This window comes from Capsicum annuum, chromosome 6, assembly GCF_002878395.1.
Source record: "Capsicum annuum cultivar UCD-10X-F1 chromosome 6, UCD10Xv1.1, whole genome shotgun sequence".
NCBI classification, from domain to species: domain Eukaryota; kingdom Viridiplantae; phylum Streptophyta; class Magnoliopsida; order Solanales; family Solanaceae; genus Capsicum; species Capsicum annuum.
The window spans coordinates 183,487,031-183,509,834 of record NC_061116.1 but is presented as its reverse complement, the minus strand read 5'-3'; the positions used below and the strand labels follow the sequence as shown (position 1 = coordinate 183,509,834).

General features: G+C 30.3%; 2 protein-coding genes across 3 annotated transcripts; both read right to left on the bottom strand.

Moving 5' to 3' along the window:
• Positions 1-4,656: 4,656 nt before the first annotated feature.
• Positions 4,657-10,205, bottom strand: LOC107872885 (mitochondrial carnitine/acylcarnitine carrier-like protein). 2 transcript variants are annotated; one of them, XM_047413595.1, is made up of 4 exons: positions 9,956-10,066; positions 9,578-9,743; positions 6,230-6,618; positions 4,657-5,375 (listed from the first exon to the last, which is right to left on the bottom strand). In XM_047413595.1, exons 3-4 carry the CDS (start codon positions 6,616-6,618, stop codon positions 4,874-4,876), a joined length of 891 nt encoding a protein of 296 aa, XP_047269551.1. In that variant the 5' UTR covers positions 9,578-9,743; positions 9,956-10,066; the 3' UTR covers positions 4,657-4,873. The 2 variants fall into 2 exon arrangements, with proteins under 2 accessions (XP_047269551.1, XP_016575022.1); XM_016719536.2 differs by having other exon boundaries at positions 4,731-5,375; positions 9,578-9,660; positions 9,956-10,205.
• Positions 10,206-20,704: 10,499 nt separating this feature from the next.
• LOC107874872 (transcriptional regulator SUPERMAN-like) lies at positions 20,705-22,342 on the bottom strand. Its single transcript, XM_016721580.2, has one exon. It carries the CDS (start codon positions 21,885-21,887, stop codon positions 21,279-21,281), a length of 609 nt encoding a protein of 202 aa, XP_016577066.1. The 5' UTR covers positions 21,888-22,342; the 3' UTR covers positions 20,705-21,278.
• Between the last annotated feature and the right edge of the window lie 462 nt (positions 22,343-22,804).

Genomic DNA, 22,804 nt, shown 5'->3' with positions numbered 1-22,804 from the left:
AAATTTAAGTGGACTCTATATAAGTCATCCAGCTAATTTAAACCTCATGTGTTAACTTATAATTTTGTGTCAATTTTATCTTTTTTTTTAATGAAATATTATCAATTTTCTAATGCTTAGATGATCTATAATAATTAATTAGGTGTGATATAGTAAAATCACGATTGAAGTAGCTGAAGTAGGCATGCCATAAATGTCTATTGTATTTTTTAATTAAATAGTATTAATTTTTTAATACGTCAAATGACTTATAATAATTAATTAGGAATGATATAGTAAAATCATGGTTGAAATAGCTGAAGCAGGCATGCCATAAATATTTATTTTACATTTCTTATTATATATTATTAATTTTATAATATGTAAATGACTTATATAATTAAAATGACTTATAAAAATTAATTAGAAATGATATAGTAAAATCACGGTTAAAACAACTGAAGCAGGCATGCCATAAATATTTATTTTATATTTTTTATTATATATTATTAATTTCTTAATACGTAAATGACTTATATAATTAATTAGGGATGATATAGTAAAATTACGATTGAAGCAGCTGAAACAGATATGCCATAAATATCTATTTTTTTAATTAAATGATATTAATTTTCTAATACGTAAATGACTTATAATAATTAATTATCTAATACTTGATGACTTATAATGACTATCTAGAAGTGATATAATAAAATTACTATAAAAGTTACTTGTAAATTTATTTTTGAAGTGGACCCCGTATAAGTCTTCAAGTTAATTTAAAACATCAACAGCTAACTAATTAGAAACGATATAATAAAATTATTATAAAAAGTACTTGTGGAAATTTTTTTAAGTGGACTACATATAAGTCGTCAAATTAATTTAAAACATCATGAGTTAACTTAGAATTTTGTGTCTATTTTACCTTTTTTTTTATGAAATATTATCAATTTTTTAATACTTAGATGATCTATAATAATTAATTAGGGGTGATATAATAAAATCATGATTAAAGCAGATATGTCATGGATGTTTATTATATTTTTTAATTAAATATTATTAATTTTTTAATACGTAAATGATTTATAATAATTAATTAGGAATGATATAGTAAAATCACAGTTGAAGCAGCTGCAACAGACATGTCATAAACATCTATTTACTTTTTTTAATTATGTATTATTAATTTTCTAATACGTAAATAACTTATAATAATTAATTAAGAATGATATAGTAAAATTACGGTTGAAACAGCTGAAGTAGACACATCATAAATATCTACTTTACTTTTTTAATTAAATATTATTAATTTTCTAATACAAAAACGACTTATAATAATTAATTAAAGATAATATAGTAAAATCACTGTTAAAGTTATTAAAACAGACATGTCGTCCACAGGCTGCCTAATTCAGCAGCTTATCCTCACTTATATATTACTAGTAGATAAATTCTTTTATTTTTCTCAATGATTCTCATTTTTTTTCTTTGGACGTACTAGTATGCAAGTTATCAAGCCATTTGAGTTGAGCAATACAGCTCAATCGAGCTCGAGCTTTGACCCAATCAATCAACCTTTAGCGTTTGGATAAATAACATAAATACCAACATATACATAATATTCTGTGTATATGTTGGAATTTTTGTAATATATTATGTTGGAATTTTTGTAATATATTAAGGGGTCCACTTCAAAAATAAATTTACAAGTAACTTTTATAGTTTTAAGTGATGTTTATAATGACTATCTAGAAGTGATGTTTTAAGGGAGTTAAGATTTTTTTTAATATTGGAATTATAAGTTGTGTATTTGTGTAATTTTTAGTTAGCAAGAATCGAGTTTGATCAAATCAGGTTTCATCTATAATATAATAAGTCGTTAAGTAAAGTTAAAATGCTAGTAAATTGAGAAGAACTCCCTAATCAATTCAACTTTTTGCTCTAAATAAATTATTAGTATGCTTAATATCTCTAGTATATGCTAATATGCTTTATTCATGGAGGGCATTAATTTGGTTTCCCGTCCAATAATTGGAAAAACGCTTTGGACTTTTGCATATGTTGATGATTTTTTATTTTTTTTTTGTTGGTAATTTCTCAATCTACCGTAATTCACTGCAAGGAGCACACAAGGGACATCACATTTTCTCGCTAAAAGCTGTAATAGTGATAGATTATCAAGGATAAATCGATAATATACCTCACAATTTCTTTTTTTCTAAAAAAGAACAGCTCTCTTACGTAGCACGATTTTAATGAGGGGTTGTCCTAATTAGAATAATTCTCTTTAAAACTTTTCATCCAAATCGAGGAAATCAAGATCTCTCTCCCAAAATCAATTAGGTAGTAAGCAAGGGCCGCTCAAACTCGTTGGAGGTCTAAAGTCAAAATGAATTGGAGGCCTTAAATTTTTTTAAAAATCAATATTTTCTTATTTTAAACTATAATCTTCTAACTTTTTAAGATGCAAAATTGCTGATGTATTTCTTACAAAAGTAGTTTGAAATGAAAAGTATATATATATATATATATGTATATATATATCGTTTTTGATCCATTTTGACTTGACAATGTGTTTGAATTTTAAGAAATAAAGAAAATTTTTAATCTTATTTTCTTAAAATAACGATATATAAAATACATCAAAAATATTCTTTAATCTTGCATGTTTAAATTCGTCACGAGAAAAGTTGAAACTGAAGAGTTTGATAAAAAAAAATGAACTAAAAAAAAGGAGATAGAAAAATTGAAACGAATAGTACAAAATATTTCTTAAATTAATCCTATAATAATTTTATTATTGCTAAAGAAATGAATCCCCTCAAATTTAAGGGCATATGATGAATTCCTAATTTTTTTATGCATGAAGCCGCTCCTGGTAGCAAGTGATCTACAAATCAGTGCACCAAATTTAAACTTTATTAGATAAGCACTCGCAGGCCGCAGCCGGCCAATTCAGCATACACTTGAATTAGTCTAATTAATTATCAGACGGCATAAGCCGATATGTATTGTTACGTCTAAAATTAGCTAAGATATTTTTGTCCTCCCCACTAAAAAAAGTTAGGCAGGCCCATTATAATGAAGAATCAAATACGGGAATATTGGTGGATGCCGTAATTGAATTTAATGGTTTCCTAATTCACCTTTAAACTCTTAGGTTGAACTCTCATTGTCTATTATCATGCATGTGACTATCAAAACAATCTGGAAGAGACATCTACTCAATAAATAAATGCAACAAGATAAGAGACCCATACATATGTTCTCTTGATATATTCACCTGGAATTAATAAAATTAGCTAAAAGGGGATGAATCAAGGACTTTTTAGGCTCTGTACATTTCATGAAAGCCATCTAGAAGAATCAATCATTTATTTATAAATTTATTTATTTGTCTTCGTCATTTGTCTTGACCTGTGGATCTATTGGAAACAATCTCTGTACCTTCAAAGTAGGGATAAAGTCTACAATCTGCATACACGCTACCCTTCCAGATCCTAATATGTGAGATTACTGGATATGTTGCCGTTATCTTAGTTATTGCACAAGATAAGGCTACTACATACTTTACTAATAATTCACAAGACAAGACACCTATAAGATTGTATTGTTTTCTGATGAATTTCATTCTTTGAGGATAATGTTTGCCTTTAACATATACGTTTAACATAGTTTAGGTATTCTAATGCATGATGATGCTGAAGTTTTTCTTCATTTCGCTTATGTATAGGATCTAGTGAATAGGCTATGGATTTATCTGAATCTTATAACTTTGGCTTAGAGCCGTGTATATATTTTAAAAACTTATCTGATAAGTACAAATATTACGAACCCAATAAATTAGATAGGATGTGGTAGAATTCCAAACTAAACCTGTAAGATTAAATCTTGTGTTCGCTTCTGTCTTAATAAGTTCTATTCTGTTATCAGACTTCCAAGAAACATACTATATGAAGTCCAACAACTCTCTTGGATCAAGAGACTGAAAATCTAATAGACACGAGCAACTGTTTTCATGTGTTCTATTTCTGCAGAAGCAATAAAAGAAAAGGACTAAAACTTCCCATTGGACAGCAACTTAATTCTGTTTTTTGGTTAATAATGCTACATTTTGTAGTTGAAGTTAGACTTTGAACTTCAGTTGTTGCTAGTCAAACTACTAGGTTTGTGCTTTTGAGTTCTACACGTCATAAATTTAATGTCGGAGTCGGAATTTTCAGCAAGAAAATTCAAAATAATGAAACAATCACACTAAAAGAAGGCAAGACTATTCGAAATCTACTAGATATACATAAAAAAAAAAAAAATTTAAATTGTATATAGTGTAATTTTCTGACAAAAGCGTTCCGATGAACCCCTTCTTGGAAACCTCTTGCCTTCTTGTGTGTAATTCAACATCTGCTGTAACCCTTCTTGTATATACAGCCCCCTGCTGTACCCAACATAATAGGTTGCTAGTCTGACCTATTATCACTGTGACTATACCTTCTTTACATCTTCTATTGAAGTCAAAAAGAAAAGGAGAAATAACAACAATATTAAAGAGCACTTGACTATTTTTACCAAATGTCATATTTCAATTATTTGCAATGGGAAGATACAACACTGAGAATGAAATTTACGATCTCCTTGACTTTAATCCATCTGACTCTGTCAAAACGAATAAACACTGAAGATGAAAGCAGAGATTAGCAAATATTGTGATAATGCATTCCAATTTTTCCTTTGTATGATTAGCAGAATTAGGCTCACAAAATTTTCCTCCTTAATCCTGAAAAAATGGTATTGTAAATTTTTTTTGAATAACAATTGTCCTGCTGGAAAATTAATTGGACTTACAAATAATTCCAATGGGTAAAGATTCTAGTTCATTAAAGCCTTGGAGAAATTATCCCAAACTAGACCTAGTCATCTCATATGCCAAGAAGCAAGCAGCATTTGCTGGGATGCTACGCGTTATAGCAGGTCCAAACCCCTTGTAAAGGCCTTTGACACCTTCTGATGCCAAAATCTTTTTAAAAGCATCAAAAGAGCCAGCGTACTTTGGGTTTCTATAATCATCAACCTGAATTACGCTCTTAATTACATCGGTTGGGTACACAGCAAACCAGACTGAACCACCAGCCAAGCCTCCGGCTACTATTAGAGAACCCCTTCCTAGCCCAGAAGTATCCATGCCTCCTGCAAAATACTGCTTTAATGCTTCGTATACTCCAAACATAACAGCATTTCCAGGTACTTCTCGTGCCAGGGTGGGGCACAAACCCTTGAAGAGACCCCTCACACCTCCTTCAGAATGAAGGACGTGTCTTGCAACATCCATTGGCCCTGCGTACTTTATGGCCACGGAAGCTGATCCTACACTCGCCAGTGCGCTATGCGCTTGCAATCTGCACTCACATTTGAGAATCCAGCAATCAATTTGCTAAAATACATGAAATGATGCATATCGTTTTTACAAGTTGTGATAGGACATTGGACCACCAAAGCACACTGCAAAAGTGTCTAACTGCAAACACATGTACACTTGAAAAGAAAAGCAGAACGATGAGGCCCTGTTCCAAACACTTGAAAAGCTTCAATCTCAAAGTGGTACCAAAGATTAGGCAAAGAAGAACTAGAGCTGGAATTCTTCGCCCCTCCCCTTGTACCGAGAAGGGGGTTCAGAACATAAGGATAATTAGCTCGTTTATTATAACTTAATAGTATACGGAGCTAGCTCAGATATCTTGAGTAAGGAGACACATGCTAATCCCTCTGAACGATAATAGTTGTGCCATCATATTCTTGTCTGAAAAAAAAAATGAATCTATGTACTTGGCATATACAGATTCAGCGTGCAGGATTTGAAAACAGGCTCAACATTAGCTCTACTGTGAATCCACTGCTACTCTTTTTCAAAGATTAATGAGCTTTGACTAACATTTTATAATGTATTATAATACCATCTTGACATAGATCAATCGTAACTTATAATATATGTAGTTTCTAAATATCAAAATTGATTCTATGCGCAGGGTCCGGGGAAGGGCCCGACCACAAAGGTCTATTGTACGCAACCTTGCATTTCTGCCAGAGGTTGTTTCCACAGCTTGAACTTGCCGGTCACATGGCAACAACTTTACCAGTTACTCCAAGGCTCCCGTTCTCAATTTAACTTTAAATATCAGTTAAATTGACTCTTGACCATTTCAAACAAATTAAGATAGAGGCAGTATTATATTTTATGCATTAACAAGCATACCTGCATTTTATGAGTTCAGTCGGGCAGGCAAGAAACGATGCAGCAGTTCCAGCAACAGATCCACAAAGCATTTGCTGCTTGACAGTAAGAGGAGCTCCAGGTTCCGACCTTAAAAACGCCTCAGTTTGACCTCTAACCGTGAAAAGCAAAGCGTTGAAAGCAGCTACAGTGGCAAGTGGAGCTCCCATACCTTTGTATAAACCCCTCGGACCTTCAGAAGCCACTGTTTTCCTGACAGCATCTATAGCACCTGCATATTTAGGAGGTTGCCCTGGAAGTGGAGTAGGCTGGCTTTGGAGCTTGACTTTGATGGTATCAAAAGGGTGGCCAACTATTAATTGTGCTGCTCCTCCAACAGTACCTGCGGTTAAATCCTTCGCTATATCCATCTGCAACATTATGAAACATAGCAGTAGAATTAAGGAACAAGGAAATGATTGGATTCTCCAAGTTCAGCGTTATTGTTTGATACAATGGGGCCTAGGATATATTCCATCTAACTTTCTTTCGGAGAGTCGTATTGATATGGAAGGCAAAGTACTAATTCGAGGAAGAACAACCTTTCTTTGTATAGAAATGAAATCCTCTAGTTTAGTGTGATTGTGATTGTTTTGCTAATAACAATCACAAATGTACTACTTATAAGGACAGTAAATTAGCGGATTTCATTTCTATACAAGATAGATTGTTGCTGGTATCAGGTAGTGGATACAAAATGTCAAAATTCGTTAGAACCAATACATATCCAAGTTAGTTCTGTCTTTTAACTAATGTTAGACTGCTTAACAAACAATAGTATTTTGAAATAATAGACACATTGTTATGCATATACTGTAATGTTTTGTTGGAGTCCCGCATAGGTGGGTTAAAGGGTCCTTGGTCTCCTTATATGGTCTTGGGCAATCCTCCCCTCATGAGCTAGCTTTTGAGATTGAGTTAGGCCCAAGGTCCATTCCTTTATCATGTTTTGCTAGTCATTTTTCAACTTCTTTGCTAGTTAGCATACTACAAATCAAAATATGCTGAAGCATGTGTGTTCCATTATGAAATTCTTATCTGATTTTCTTCATTTAATGGTATCCGTAAGGGCTAAACCTGAAACTTTTGAACACAGTTTAATTCTAGTGGGATCAGAGGGCCAATTAAATTTTTCTATTTCTTAGGCAGTGATCAAGAATACATTTGACAAGGGTAGGTATAAACTCTTGAATTGGACCCAAGATGAACTTTTTTGAAGCTAAAAAGTTGGAATGAAACAGGCTATGCAGTATGTAAACCTCGGTCTAAACGTGCTAAAAATTCATTTTCGGAGAACCACTGTCAGTGCTAGAGTCGAATTTTCACCAAGGAAATTCAAAATATAGATAAGCAACACATAAAGAAGTTGAAGGATTCAACATCTATTATTTGTTTCCACATAATCCCCTTGTTCCTTCTAGCTCCGCTCCATACCACTATTGCACAAAGACTTGGAATTTTTTATCAAAACAAACCATTTTTTAAATCAATTCATCAAAGTAATGGTATGTTTTTTGAAAATTTTACAAAATTAGTACAAAACAGAACTGAGGGGTACATAGAGAGAGTAACATAAATTAATTTATTGTAAAATATTGAACAAAGTTTATATTATTTGACTCATAAAAAAAATGCAACAAGTTATTTTGGAATGGCGGGAGTTCATAGGGAGAGTAAACGTAAATTAATTTACTCTATCCTATTTTATCGGGTACTTTTTGCCTATCGAGATTCAAATAAGGTATATTTTGATCAAGCATTTTAAATTATATTTTTTTTTTATAGTTTAGAATCTAATAACTTATAATTACTTACATATCTCATTTTTAATTTCTCTTGAGAATAGTAACTTGATTTTATTTGTAAAGTTGGCTATAAGTTATCTCGAAATTAATTATCCGATATTAGTTTTTCAGGTATAACTTATTCATCATGTATATAGGATAACTTATTTCATCACTAAGATATAAATAGTGGGATAAAGGATTTGAAACTAACTAATACGTCCAACCAAATGCGGAATAAAATAATTTTACATCTTATATCAAAATTATTACACCTTATTCGTCACATCAAACGACCCGATAGTAATAATAATATGGTATACTTTTGAATTCCACCGTGACATAAACTAATTAGATTCCGACTAGCCTTTAGCACAGAGAAAAAAAAACAAAGAGAGGGAGAAGACAACAAAAACTATTGCCTTACCTGCCTATTGTAGTAATGGAGGGGGTCCTACGAGTTACATAACATTAGACTATTACTCCCACTGTCCCAGAATAAATATCGTTTTAATACATTTTATATTGAGAAAAATAATAAATGAAAAGAATAATTTACTAAATTATTCCCGTTTATTAGATGCTTTTTCTGAAAAATGAACTCTATTAAGAAGTAGTTTTGTGAAAACTATTGTCATTTCTTGTCTTGAATTTCTAAAGTTTATTTTGATACTATAATAATTATTATTTTGCTAAAATGACGATTATTGTAGCATTATTTGGTTATAACGAATGGGTCAAACTAATTTCTTATTTGATATTAATGTGCGTCGAAACTAGTCATTTTTAAAAGTACACAGATAATTTTTAAACAAGTAATGCAATCACTAAATTTAATTAGAGTTGCTAGCACGAACAAATTTAAGGTTATTGTTTAAAAGGAAGAAAAGAACATGGAAGAATTAAAATATGTACACAGCTGTCACACATAATTAAAAACAAATTACTCCCTCCATTTTATATCAGTTGCCCCTATCAACTTGACATATTCATTAAGAAAATATTAATTAAGAGTATATTTTATAAAATTAATTTTATTAATTATATTTTAAAAATATAAATATACATTTTGTTTAGTCATTTAATGTTAAGAATAGTATTGAAAAATCATAATAAAACTCTTTTTATTTTTTATTAGAGGAACAACTAAATTGAAATAAATATTTTTAGAAAAAGTTAATTAAAATAAAATGGAGGGAGTAATTTGTCTCGCATCTCTCCTATCAAAGCAGCCTATGGAATGTTGAATATATTAGTTACAATACAAAGTTTTAAGGACAAGTTTAGATTTCAAAAAAAAAAAGAGAGAGAGAGAAGATTTTCACCATCTTTCACTTGAAGTCTTTTAAGTTGAAAGTCTTCAATGGCGAAAATAAATTTGACAGAGTGAACTTTAAGATGCCACGTGAATAAATGTTAGAAATTAATATTGCACCAACTTCTAACACATGTCATGTTTCTCAGAAAATAAGAATTTCAGAAACAGTAATGCAAAATCACAAATATAATCCATCAAAGCTGCAATAAAACTAATTAAATTAATTACCTGATTGATTCTTCTTAGTGCAGACGAATATCCAAACTTCAATTAAATCCCACTCGTTATTTTTCAAGACCTTGGCCTTCAATCTGAAATTTCCAGATAGTCAACAATAACAATGAGTGATTTTGCATTAGGTCAACTTTAGCAATTTGGATCCGCCGCCTAATCACTTGATGAATTCGGATAGTGACGAAGTCAGAAATTTAGCAAAGGTGTGCAAACAATTATATTATGGGCGTGCAAAATTAAATATACATCCATAAAACTAACATTTAACATCTGTACACTACATGATTTATCAGACCACCCTTGGCAGATTGAAAACAGTTAATAGTTTTGTGCAAACATTTGTATATGCAGAGGTATTGTATAAAGTGGTACCTGTGAGAAGATGAATATAGGAGAGAAGGATTGAAGCAGATCTCTGCCTTTCTTTCCGCCACCAAATTAGGCAACAAGATCGAAACACATCATAAATATATAGCCTCACCAGCTTTAAGTATATACTCCCTCCGTTCCAAATTTACTAATTTGATGTTTCATTTTACTTGTCTTTTTTTCATTAATCAAAATAAGACAAAGTAAAGTTTTTTTGTTTTTTTTTTTTTTTGTTTTTTTCATATTTTACCCTAAAAATTAATTACTTTTTCTTCAAATTAAATTGTAAACATCATTTAATAAGAGTACCATGATAAACTAAATATGTTATTAATTATTTTTCTTAATCAATCTATTATCTCAATTTGAACGAATAATTTAAGACGGAGGGAGTATAACAAATCATGCATTAAAAGAGGTGTATCCGTAGTTTCGAAAAGATTACTACACAAAATACTTTAAATATGGTTTAGATATTTATAAAATAAAACATCTAATATTTTGTTAAAATTGCTACAACACACTTTAATTTTACAGATATTCTATTATCTTCGAACTCAATTTTAATATATTTTTATTATCTTCTTATACTGATGTGATTTTTTTGTCAATTTTTTTAGCTGATGTGAATCTATTCTGTGTAATAACTTATATCAAATATGGAATAAAATTAATTTCAAATTTAATTTAAAATTATTTTTTTTATTCCTTGGATCAAACGACCCCTAATGAATTGGACTCAAATTTAATACACAATTTATTTATTTTTATTTTGTTCAGTATTGATTTAGTAGTTTAAAAGGCTATAATTATTAGGATCAAACTTAACCAATAAACGAAGGTAAGGATAGTATTATTGATCCTTGCACTATAGTATAGAAAGAGTACTATGGTGCTCACCTACTCTGTAATTTCCTCTCGGATATTTCGAAAACAAGAAAGCTAGCGAAAAGAATAATTTACTTCGAGTCAGTCTGCTCTCACTTTTGGGCTGTCTTTTTTGAATGGAGTACTTTATATATAATGACTAGTATTTATTAAAAATCTTAGTTATTTGTAAAATTTTATTAAATTTTAATATTTAGACTTTAAAGATATATATAAGTTAAGTTAAATATGTCCTACAGATACATGTGTTAGTTAAATTAACTAACATGTTTTAAGAGATTAGTTAATTAATTAGCATGTTTTAAGGAATGTAATAGTTAAATAGACATTAATATAGCAATTAACCTAATTAATTATGGTAAAAGCTAAATAATATCCCACAATATATCGTAATTAGTTTTTTATTCTACCATTTTAAACAAGAATCTTTTCATAATCAGTTTTCAGGTTACAAAAAAATCATACATTCCACCAAAAAAAAATTCATACGACCTCCTTTTTTTTTATTTGTTGATTTTCTTTCATCAATTGCAATGAAAGTTCATACGTTCCATCAAAAAAAAAATTCATAGGACCTCTTTTTTTTTTTAATTTGTTGATTTTCTTTCATCAATTGCAATGAATATTTTAGTGTTCTTACGCCATTCTACCGTTTGGATTAACGATATTATACCATAATCATACAAACCCTTTTCGTTGTCGTTGTTCGATATGAAGGAAAATAAGATCATTACAGGTTGCAAAAATAGTGAAGTTAAAGTTGGAAAAATCTACAAGGACAAGTTTACTGTTATTTCAGTTACGTGATGGCATGGTATGCCATTGAGCATTTCTTGCAATTGATCTGACAAAAAAGATCTGTATCTTATTTATGCGAGAAAAGATCTGACAAAAAAAAAATTGTATCTTGTTTAACGTCACAAAAATTTGTATCTTGTTTAACGTTACAAAAGTAGTTGTTTGTCTCTTATTTATTCAATTATGCATTTAACGTAAAATTGATAATTCTATTTTTTGTTATTTTCAGTATGCTGAGATAATATTTGGTCTAACTAGATATATTTTTCCTTCATCTTATATCTCTGGTTCGGATTGTGTATATATATGTATCTCTTGGTGTTTTAGTTTTAGTGATATCAGTATACCAAAAATACATATTAGTAGTGTTAAAGGTACATATTGTGCATGATTGTCCATAGATGTATCTCTCGTTAATTTTTTCTGTACGATAAAATACATCTTAATTTTTTAATATATTGTCGTTGAAAATACATATAACTAACGTGAGATATATCCTACAGATTTTTTTAGGTAATTTTTTCTTAATATTATTCTCGTTTGAAAAAAAGGGGAAGAAGAATATTGAATAGATACAAACAGACGCTAAATTTCACATAATATTTTTAGTTGTTTTCGACCTATGAATAAATAGATAAGTGACATCAAGAATCTCAATAAAGACACTAACCAAATAACTTTTTTCTGTCTTTATTGGTGATATACTTTATGTAAGGATAATATAAGGTAGGTGTTCGAGTGAATATCTATTTGTATATCATTGTTTATTATTAGGATTTTACTTGAATGAGTGGTGCAGTTGTTTTAAATTATGAGTCCTTAGCAGTAATGACTTTGGAGTCTTATTCTTCAAAACACTCTTGTATATATATATATATATATATTGATGTAACAAAACACTCTTGTATATAAATTAGGTCTATATATATGTATCTCTTGTTATTCCACATTTTTAAACAAAAATTCTTTCATATTTTGTTTTCAATTATAAACAATTCCTACGATCTTTTTATTATTTTTTATTGATTTTATTTGAAGTAATTGCAATGAATATATCAGTGTTGTTACGTAATTCCAGCATTTGGATTAACGATATAACGTACAAGGGCTAAATAATTTAATTAAAAAAAAAAGAATTAAAATAAAATAAAATAATGCGAGATACATATAAATATAACATAGCCCTCATACACTATATGTAACTTTAAACTTAATAATATGTATCTTTAGTATGGTGATTTCACTAAAACTTAAGAACAATTGATACATATAAAATTTAAACAGATGACAATAGATACAAGATATTAAAAAAGTATCATATATGTGTAAATATGTATCTAAGTCTGAAATTACCCAGATCTGAAATAACAAGAAATACATAAATTCACAATAACACAGAACCAGATATACAAACGATTAAAATGTATCTGTTGTTTTACAGAATATGTATCTTTGGTATAAATATTTGAATCAAAACAAAAAATAGTGTGAGATACATACAAAACAAATTCGTACACAATCTATATCTTTAAGTTTACTAACATGTATCTTTAATATGTTTATTTCACTAAAATTTTAAAAACAAGAGATACATATAACAACAAAAATAGAGAACAACATATACAAGAAATTGCTCTGAAGGTCTCCATAGATCTTTAATTTTTGTTTTGAGATAATGATGCATAATTTTTTTCTCCAGTAACTTGATGATTAGAGAGTATTTCCAAGGTGAGTGTAGTTGAATTTTTTCTTCCTCGAAAAGATGAATGACTTTAAATTCGTTGGTCACCGTATCATCTTTTGTCGGAGGTTTCAATTGATTTTTTGCTTCTCTCAGCAAAATATTATTGGATTAGAAGGTTTACCTAAAGTACCAATAATGAAAAATTAACCGGATAACCTGACCGGGGACAATTTTCTTCGTCGAAATAGTAACTTTAACCATAACTCGAGCACAAAAAACATCATCATCTTTAACACGAAACCCCAAAGAATCAATCGAGTGAGCTAAAGAATATGATGTTGTTTAATTTGATTTTTGAGAAAAATCATTGAACATAATAAGAAGAAAGTGAAGATAAATTTACGAAAAAAATACCTTAATTAAAAAATGTGGAGAAGAAGAAGAGAAAATTATGGGATAAAATCGTGAACAAAATTTTGATGTTAATGTAATCAGTACAGTGGTACCACGCGTTAATGTTTTTATCAAACAAATTAATGTTAGACTAATGCAAAGTAAAACTTATTCAAATAAACATTAGGCCGTGTTTGATCATGAAAAACATAATTTTTTGAAATTGGAGTTAGAGTTGAAATTGAAGTCTGAGTTGAAATTGTGTTTGGTCATGAATATAAATTAAAGTTGATTTTAAAAGTTGTTTAAACTTTTTGCCCTTCATTAAAAGATTTTGCATTAGACAAAATCGTCTTTCCACTATTTTTTTTAAAATTTTAATATTTAAGAGTTAAAAATTAATTATATTTATAGTAAAACCTTTCCTTATTAGAAGTCATCAGAATTAATAACAATTAATACCTTTTTATTAGTTTAAGAATTCTAAATCAACTAAATTTGATTTTATGAATATTTAAAAAATTTAGAAATAAATATAAACGCATTATAATAACAAAAATTTTAAAAGTTTTACGGAATAAGAATATAATCAATGATTTTATAATGATTTGACATTAAAAAGTGATTTTTAAATTAATTAATTAATTAATATATATATATATATATATATCTCTGTGTGTGTGTGTGTGTGTGTATGTGTAAGAAAATAATGATATCACAAATATGGTTCAAATTGATGCGTCTCTTTTAGCCTCTGGTAGTAAGGGAAAGAAGTATTACATGACAAACGCAAAAGTGATGATTCATTAACAACTTGAAACTTCTGGTGATAAAGTATATATGTGCTTATTGTATTAAAGTGTAAAAGATCTAAAAGTGATTTGAACTTTTTATAGTTTATTAAAAATCTTCCTAATAGTTAAAATCATTTAATTTTTTTTTAAAAAAGTATGTTGTACAAAATCAAAAATACCTTTTTCAGATAAAGGTCCAAATTTGACTCTTTAATTATGCACGTTAGAAGTTTGTTAAAAACACCCTTGCTGTTACTACTACTACAAAAGATGACCAGTTTTGCCTGTTATTTCCAATTCAGCAAAAGAATTTTCTGTTTAAGGATTTCTATCGTTTACCGAAATTGACACCGATCACATTTACACGTATAACTTAAATCTTCTTTTTGTTATAATTCCAAAACTTGGAAAACTATGTCAAGAAAGAAAGAAAAAAAGATATTTCTCGTTTCTAAATACTAGTCATTTTTGGTAAAAATAGATGGTATATAATATTTATTATTTTAAAAAATAAAGATATAATTAGTTATTTATTTCTATTGGTACCATTAGTCATAAATAAAGAGATATTAATATGATGTAAAAGAGTGAACTATTAAAGTAAAATGAGTAATAAATAAAAATAGCTCAGTCAAATTACTCTCTAATTAATATTTTTTTAAGAAATGTATAAAATAAAATATGTAATTATAGTAACGGTGGAAGTAAAGAATTAAAACATAATACTTAAAGACTATGTGACACATTATTCTGCTCCCTTAAACTATTAGTAATCATATTATTTTTATCCTCTAAATACTGATGTAATTACTCTTTTTTTCTTTGTACATGAGGAAGGGGCGGAGCTACGTATGGTTGAGGGTTTCATTCGAATCATGTTGGGCCAAAAATTATATTGTTTATATATGAATATAATTATTTTATGTATATACAGTATATGTTAAATCGATTTGACTTCATTATGTGTTTGATTCTTGATATTTTGAACCCTTTAATACAAATTCTGACTCCTCTACTGATAAGACGAGCCAATTACAGTTTACACTTTACGCTATCTCTACTGCAATGAGCCAAAGCCCAAACGTGGTCACAACGTGAATCAATGGTTCATTGGTTTGTTTCAAATAACCGTGAGGTCAGTTTATACTCAATTGGCCAATTTCATAATTTTTAAGTGATTAAAATTAAAGAATCCTCTTTCTTTACTAATTTATTATAATTGATAAAGTGTTGCTACGTTATTATGTAGTTAAGTGCAAGTACCCTTGGTCGTTGTAATCAAGAACTAAAAATTGTAAAAGGTCTATATGTATTTTGCATCAATGTCCTTTATCATTTGAACTGGTTTTCACAATGGACTGGGCCTGAATCTGTTTTCCCGATCCCTTCACTTCTTAGCATGGATTAAGCCCAATAAGCTACATTCAAAACGTCATTAAAGCCCAATTACCATTTGCATGAAAAAGTTGTCATACATGATAAAATCCAAAGAAGCTCAACCCCCTTTTTAAGTTGTTTGTATGGTTTAACTTCACACGGAGTTTAAGAAAGTAAAGAAAACTTTTGAGTCTTGGGGCAATAAAGCTAAAGATATATTAAAAAAATGTACCAAAATGTCATGTAAAGCAAAACTCTTTAATCTTGTGGTTTTAATTAAACATATCATGTGAAAAGTTATAATTAAAGAGTCGTTGAAAAAGAAAAAAATTATTCCTTTTGAAATGGACTAAAAATTAAAGAGTCGTCGAAAAAGAAAAGAAGCATTCTTTTCGAAATGGAATAAAAACGAAAGTAAAAAACAATTGTAATGGAGGGAGTAAAATATAAAAAAGAAGCTAATGCGTTAGAGGAACCAGTTAACAACCATAATACTAGGCCATGATGAGCAGGAACATGAAACATGCTAGAGAAGAGTGAGGAGAACAAGGGCAAAGTAAGTTTTGGACAGGTCCAAACCTAGTGAAATTAAATGTACATAAACAGAATTGAAATTATACGAATTAGAAAGAGAACGTAACATCATCAACAATCAATTTAAACATATCAAATTCCTCTTGAAATAATCAATTATAATCAGTACCTTCAATTCAATTTACAGAAGTTCTCAATTTATTTGAGAGTTATTCCTAAATTCCTTTACTACTTTCTTTAATATGTACATCTATATATATGCTTCCATTCAGCGCATTACAATCCTCCAAAATTTTGTTTAGTGTGATCTTTCATCAACTAGGTCATTTGTAAGCAATTTTAGGCCTAGTTTGAATCATATATACACATGCATATATGTAGGTATATATGTATAATGGACAGGGGTTTGAGTCATCATATAAGTATAGGTTAACAGAATTTAGTAACTTTAGCTAAAAATTACCTTTGTTAATATGAATAAATAATATTAGGCAAAAAGGATTATGGTCATAAGGGGACACACATTGTTCCTAGACGCTAACTGCAGTACTGCACATGCTACTATTAAGAAGCTAAAAATTAAAAAAAGCAAGAAGTTAAATACTTCAAAGGGACATAGACTAGTTCCTATACTGAATGGGCTAAAACCTTTGCGCCGATCGAGTTGATTGGGCCCAAATAAGGAGTCTGAGGTTTCAAATTAACCATGCATGCTTTTTCGGTCGAGCTCATTACAAGAGGCATGTCTAATGCAGTTTATGTCTTCATTATGTCTTGCAGGCTATTACACTAGAGCAAAGTTTACCTTGCTGTACGCATGCTACTGTGGTTCTCTTCTCAACCAGAAAGAAACTAAATGAGTTAAAAACTAGTTTCCTAATAATAATATAATTTAGAATTTTGTCCCTTAGGAAACTGATATAAAGACTCGTGGACATTAATTATTTTGTATATGTAGAGTCATGTGGAAGAAGTTTTATATATTGTGTTGCAACAGTCGTCGTTTCTTGCTTGAAAATTACAGGAGAAGAACAACCATGCATTTGCTGTATCTTACAGATGATGAGGGGATAAGAGATTATTTGAACATTTTGCAATGATTACACACTACCACAGCCCATCCTCTTGAACTAGACTTTACACCTCCAACACATGCACACTCTTCCCCCAACACATTTTCCAATTTCCTCTTCGTTTACACGTACCATGAGATGTCACGTGAATCATATCTATGTCAAGCATAATTTTATAGATATCAGAACGAGTGATGGGGTTTTATTATATTGTTACAAAATTGGTGCAAAAGTACATTTAGATGTATAACAACATCGTCTTGATAGGCACAACAACTTAAACACAAAAATCATGCAATCTTGGACAATTAAGTTTGGGGTAATAAGACTCTAGCATAGTTTAGGAATATAAATAATATGAAAAAGCTTAAGTTTTTAAGCATATAAATAAGACCGTTACATAGTTTACGCATGTAACTGATAATTTAGTCATACCTCAAGAGAAATAATTCTTATTCCTCGAGTGCGGATAAAATTTTAGAGAGGTAGTAATTAGTTCTGCCATTTTGCAGTCACTAGACAACCTTTTTTTATTTATAGAGATACTGCTGCACTCTTCAATTTTCCTTTTCCGAATCTTGGTCGATTCTTGTCAGCAAATAAAACCAAAAGCAATCCATGCATTGATGTTGTATTTTGGAGCTATTTTCCTTGTGGGTATGTTCTTTTTTTGGGTTTGGCCAATGTTTTCTAAGCTTTTAATATGTTGTAATTGTTTTTTCCTTATACCATAAAAAGTCTGACTAAGGCCTTAAAGATGATGAAGAGGAAAAGTACAATAATGCAAGGAGTAAGTGGTGTGGACACTGAATTCATTGTTCTGATTTATGCAATACAAGCTGAGTGAGAGAAGTGGGGAAACAATAAAGGGGGACCAAATTAAAGCATTATTTTCTGTCCTGAAAAAGTACTGAAAACCATGCAGGCACTATCGTAATCAATTCTTCCTTAGTCACAAAATACTTTATACGTTTCACTTATACAGAGTCAAATACATAAATCTTGACTAACATTTTAAGTTTCATTTTTCTTGTCATGTTAATATGAAAAAAAATTCTAACTCGGTATACTCTAAGACGCCGTCGGTATAATATTAACGATTTCACAAAGATGAAATTTCAGTGAATTGTCATTTATTAATCTCAGTTTTAGCGGAATCAATTTTAATTGACTGTACAAAATCATGAGGAGGGCGGCACGCCTAGAAGCATAAGAGAACATCGGTTAATTTGCTGATATTTTTACCCGTATTCGATACTGTGTCATTCATAACATTACTATGATGTCCCCCTATTTATTGAGCGTTAGTTATTTGCCAACACTGATTTAGCTTATTATGTGTTTGAAAGTCCATGGCCAAACAAATATTTTAAGAGAGCCGACAAGAAATTTCATTAGTAATTAGTCTTTTTGGTCTAAAACTATCATAATTAATTCTCCTTCTCTCTCAAAATACTTTTCACGTAATGAAAAAATAGTTTGGTGTTTCTTTACAATTGGTAAGTTCCCAAAATAATTAACTGCAAGAAGTGACGAAAAATTAAATTTATGCTTGTGTATATATTAGACCAAGCTCTTTTGCAGAATGATCAAGATGGATTTTCATGTCTTAAAATTAAACACGTTAAAGGACACTATACCTTGATATAAATTTGTCCATGATCCATGTAAATTGTCAACTGCTTTTTTTTTTTTATTATTATTATTAGCATAGGTCACTTCATTCGAATGAGTTTTCCATCCTAAATATATCTCAAAGAGGCCAGATCATAAAGCCACCTCTAGTCCCCTCAACTTTTGCAGTGATTTATAGGTTGGGGTCTATACCTAAACCCTACCAATAGGTGATTTAATAATTAAAAAATAACCTATAGCATTCCCAGTGAGAGTAATCTTCCACACAATAAGGGTTAGGCTAATTACTCATGAATTGTGTGTTTATATATATTGTAACTAGCACTGACCTACTACTCATGTTCTCTAATGTGTATACAACATCCATGTAATTGTAAGTACAATATATTGTGTTAAAGGAAAATATACATACATCATTACTAGATTTCAATCTATTCTGATGTGGTAAAAACTTAGCCGTGATAGATGCTTTTACCTAATATGGTATCAAAGTAGGTGGAGGTCATCATGAGTGCGAGAGTTATCAGTCTCTCATTATCAAAAAGAATTTTACGTTCTGATTGGCCCATGAAAACGAACATCCTAAGCCTGTTTGATGACAACGAACAAGATCTTATTAGTTTCACAAAAACAATTCATATTTTGCAAGTCATAGTTTAAGTATAAAAAAAAAATTGGATGGGATACAAACTTGAATATGCTATCCAAAGGTACCTTGATCAATGTGCACATATGTAGTTTCAAAAGTGAACTTTACAAGCCAAGAAAAATGTATTTGTTTCCAATTACCTCCTGAAAAGATTTTTCAGTCCTCTTAATTTAAAACACACACAAGTTTTTGTAGGCCGAATGCTTACTTCTTTTGCGCTTATTTCGTTAAATGACCGATCATTCAAGTAGTTCATTTGCTAAGAAGTTTAAGGGAAATTGTTACAAGCATATTTATGTATTCCCCCAGCTGGAAATTTCACATGTTATGACAATCTTGTAAAAAATTCAAAGGAAGCTTCATTAGTGAAAAGGGGAAAAAAAAGTGTCAATTTTTGCACTTCCCACCAAAACTAAGTTGGGGAGGTACCAAGACAAGTTAAACTTCAACTTAAGAAATTAAATCTTGAATCTTTATATATAGGTTGAGGTTGTATGGAATTCCTAATCATGAACTACTCATCTATACATATGTCATATATAGTCAATATGGACATCTAATAAACTAAATTTTAGAAAGGAACTGTTTTATGTATTGTGCTAACAAAACAACATGTTCGAGTGGTCCCACGAGTGGGTCTGGGAGACGGTGCAGATCTTGTCTCTACGTTTATGAGAAAGAGAAGTTGTTTTTGATACACCTGAATCTAAGAAAAATAGTATTTTAGAACATATTTAAAAGAGAGAGGCAACCACTTCATAAAAGTATATAGTGCCTGCCTCTAAATCAAAATACTAAAAATAGACAAACAAGAAAGATGTAAAGCCAACAGGTGGAAAGAAAGATGGCTTAGAAGAAAAGGAAGGACCGAAAGAACACACAAAATCTTGTTTCAATGGATAAGTTCGATTAGTTACAACTCTTTTTTAAAAATAAATAAATATATAAATTCCTTCATATGAGAAGATGAATTAACTGCATATATAAGAGTGCATATAACAACATATCTAATGTAATTCCACAAAGTAGAGTTTGAAAATATAGATTATTGCACGCAAACCTCATCCCTCAGGTAAAGAGGTTGTTTCCGATAGAGTCCAAACATATGATATAATCCCAAAAATATACATATGGTCAGGAAGTAGAAAATGACACTGCACTGCAAACTTCTTTTAATAGTCTAGCTCGGATTCCAACCCTAAAAACTTTCTATCGTCATCATTACTATTAATTATTCAGTGTACCAGCCCAACAAATAATTAAATCAATCCGTGAAAGATAAATGAAAACTACTTCTCACAGAAAGTCTAGGAAATTAATTAATCATAACGTGGAGTTGATTTCAGAGATAGTTACTCAATTAATAGTTATTATCTCATAAAGCCACATTAAAATCAGAAAGAAATACTCCTATGACTTTATGAGATAATAACTGCCAGTTGAGTGACCATCGGAAAAATCAACCCCCACAATGTGTTACACCTTGTAGTTTCTTGGCCGGTCATCTTGGCGGTGTTGCTGATCTCCATCCTAGCCTGAGCTCAAGGTCAATGTCATCTCCAATGATCGAATCCCTCTTATCGTGATTATTGTCATTACTATTACTATTAGATGCCGAAGGTTCACTTGTGTTAAATGATGATGAGTTGATGTTGTTAGGCTGGAAATTTGAAGATGGAGGAATGCAAGGAGACATCAAATTATTTGTCAAAAAAGGTGAGATATTGGAGAGAAGATTAGAGGGATCTACACTAGATTTAATTGTTGTGGGGTTGAAGATGGCATTAGGGTTATAATTAGGCATGGAGTAAACAAGGCAAAGTCCACCATTTGGGATGAATTCTTGATTTTGAACTAGGAAGTTAGAATTGACATTATTAGGGAAAGTGAGGGAGCTATTTGAAGCAAATGATGGTGGTTGATTGAGCCTGACACGGTCACGACGGTGCACATTCATGTGGCCACCTAAGGCTTGGGCGGACCGGAACTCTCTTCGACAAAAGGTGCAAGTATAGAACCTTGGTGGCCAAGTTGCACCCATGGCATTGCTAGTATCTTCCTCAAAAGCCCTAACTTCCCACGAATCATCGTCATCCTTAGGGTTCCACATCCAATATCCGATCTTGGAGCTAGGTGTAATTAAATGGTGGTGGTGATAGTGCTGGTACTGATGATGCTAATTTTGTCGTTGATGATGATGATGTTACTTTTTTTGGTGTAGATGTTCGGATTTAGCCAATTTTTGGAGTTGAGTCAAGAAAAAAAAAGCCAAAAATATAGTTGTAAATATTGATGTTCGGATTGAGCTAGTTTGTGAAGTTGAATCAAGAGAAAAAACCAAGTTGTTGTTGTAGATATTAATGTTGGGTTCGAGCTAATTTTTGGAGTTGAGTCGAGGAAAAATTCAGATTGTTATTGTAGGTGTACATTATTAAGATTGAGCTAGTTTTTGAAGCTGAGTAAAGGAGAAGCTCAAGCTCAACAATGATAATGCTAAGAACATTTAAGATATATAGGCGATAAAGATATGAGATATGATGATGATGAGCAAGGATAGATGAGAGGATGGGCTGAAAATGTGAGGAAATAGAGACAAACCCTAAGCTATACTGAAGATAAATACAAGGTTCTCAAAGTATATACAGTTAAGACTGAGTTAACTAGCACTCAAAACAAAGATTGAGAATATAATAATTAATCTCTCTAGTAGAGTTGTATAAGACCAATATTTATAGAACTTAACAAGAATGTATACCTAAGCTTTAACGCTCTTCTTTTCTTCTTTTAAGGAATTTATATGTGTCGAATCTTACTGGCAATGTAATCTCTTCCTCTTGATGGGGAGCTGTCACAAGAAAAACTTTTCCTTAATTTGTACGAATGTCATACTTAAAGTATTTATTTGTTTTGCATCATAACAAAATATAGGATCTAGGTAGACAATAACTAATCCTTTATTATATCCAATAAATATATATATATATATATATATATATATATATATATATATATATATATTTATTGGAT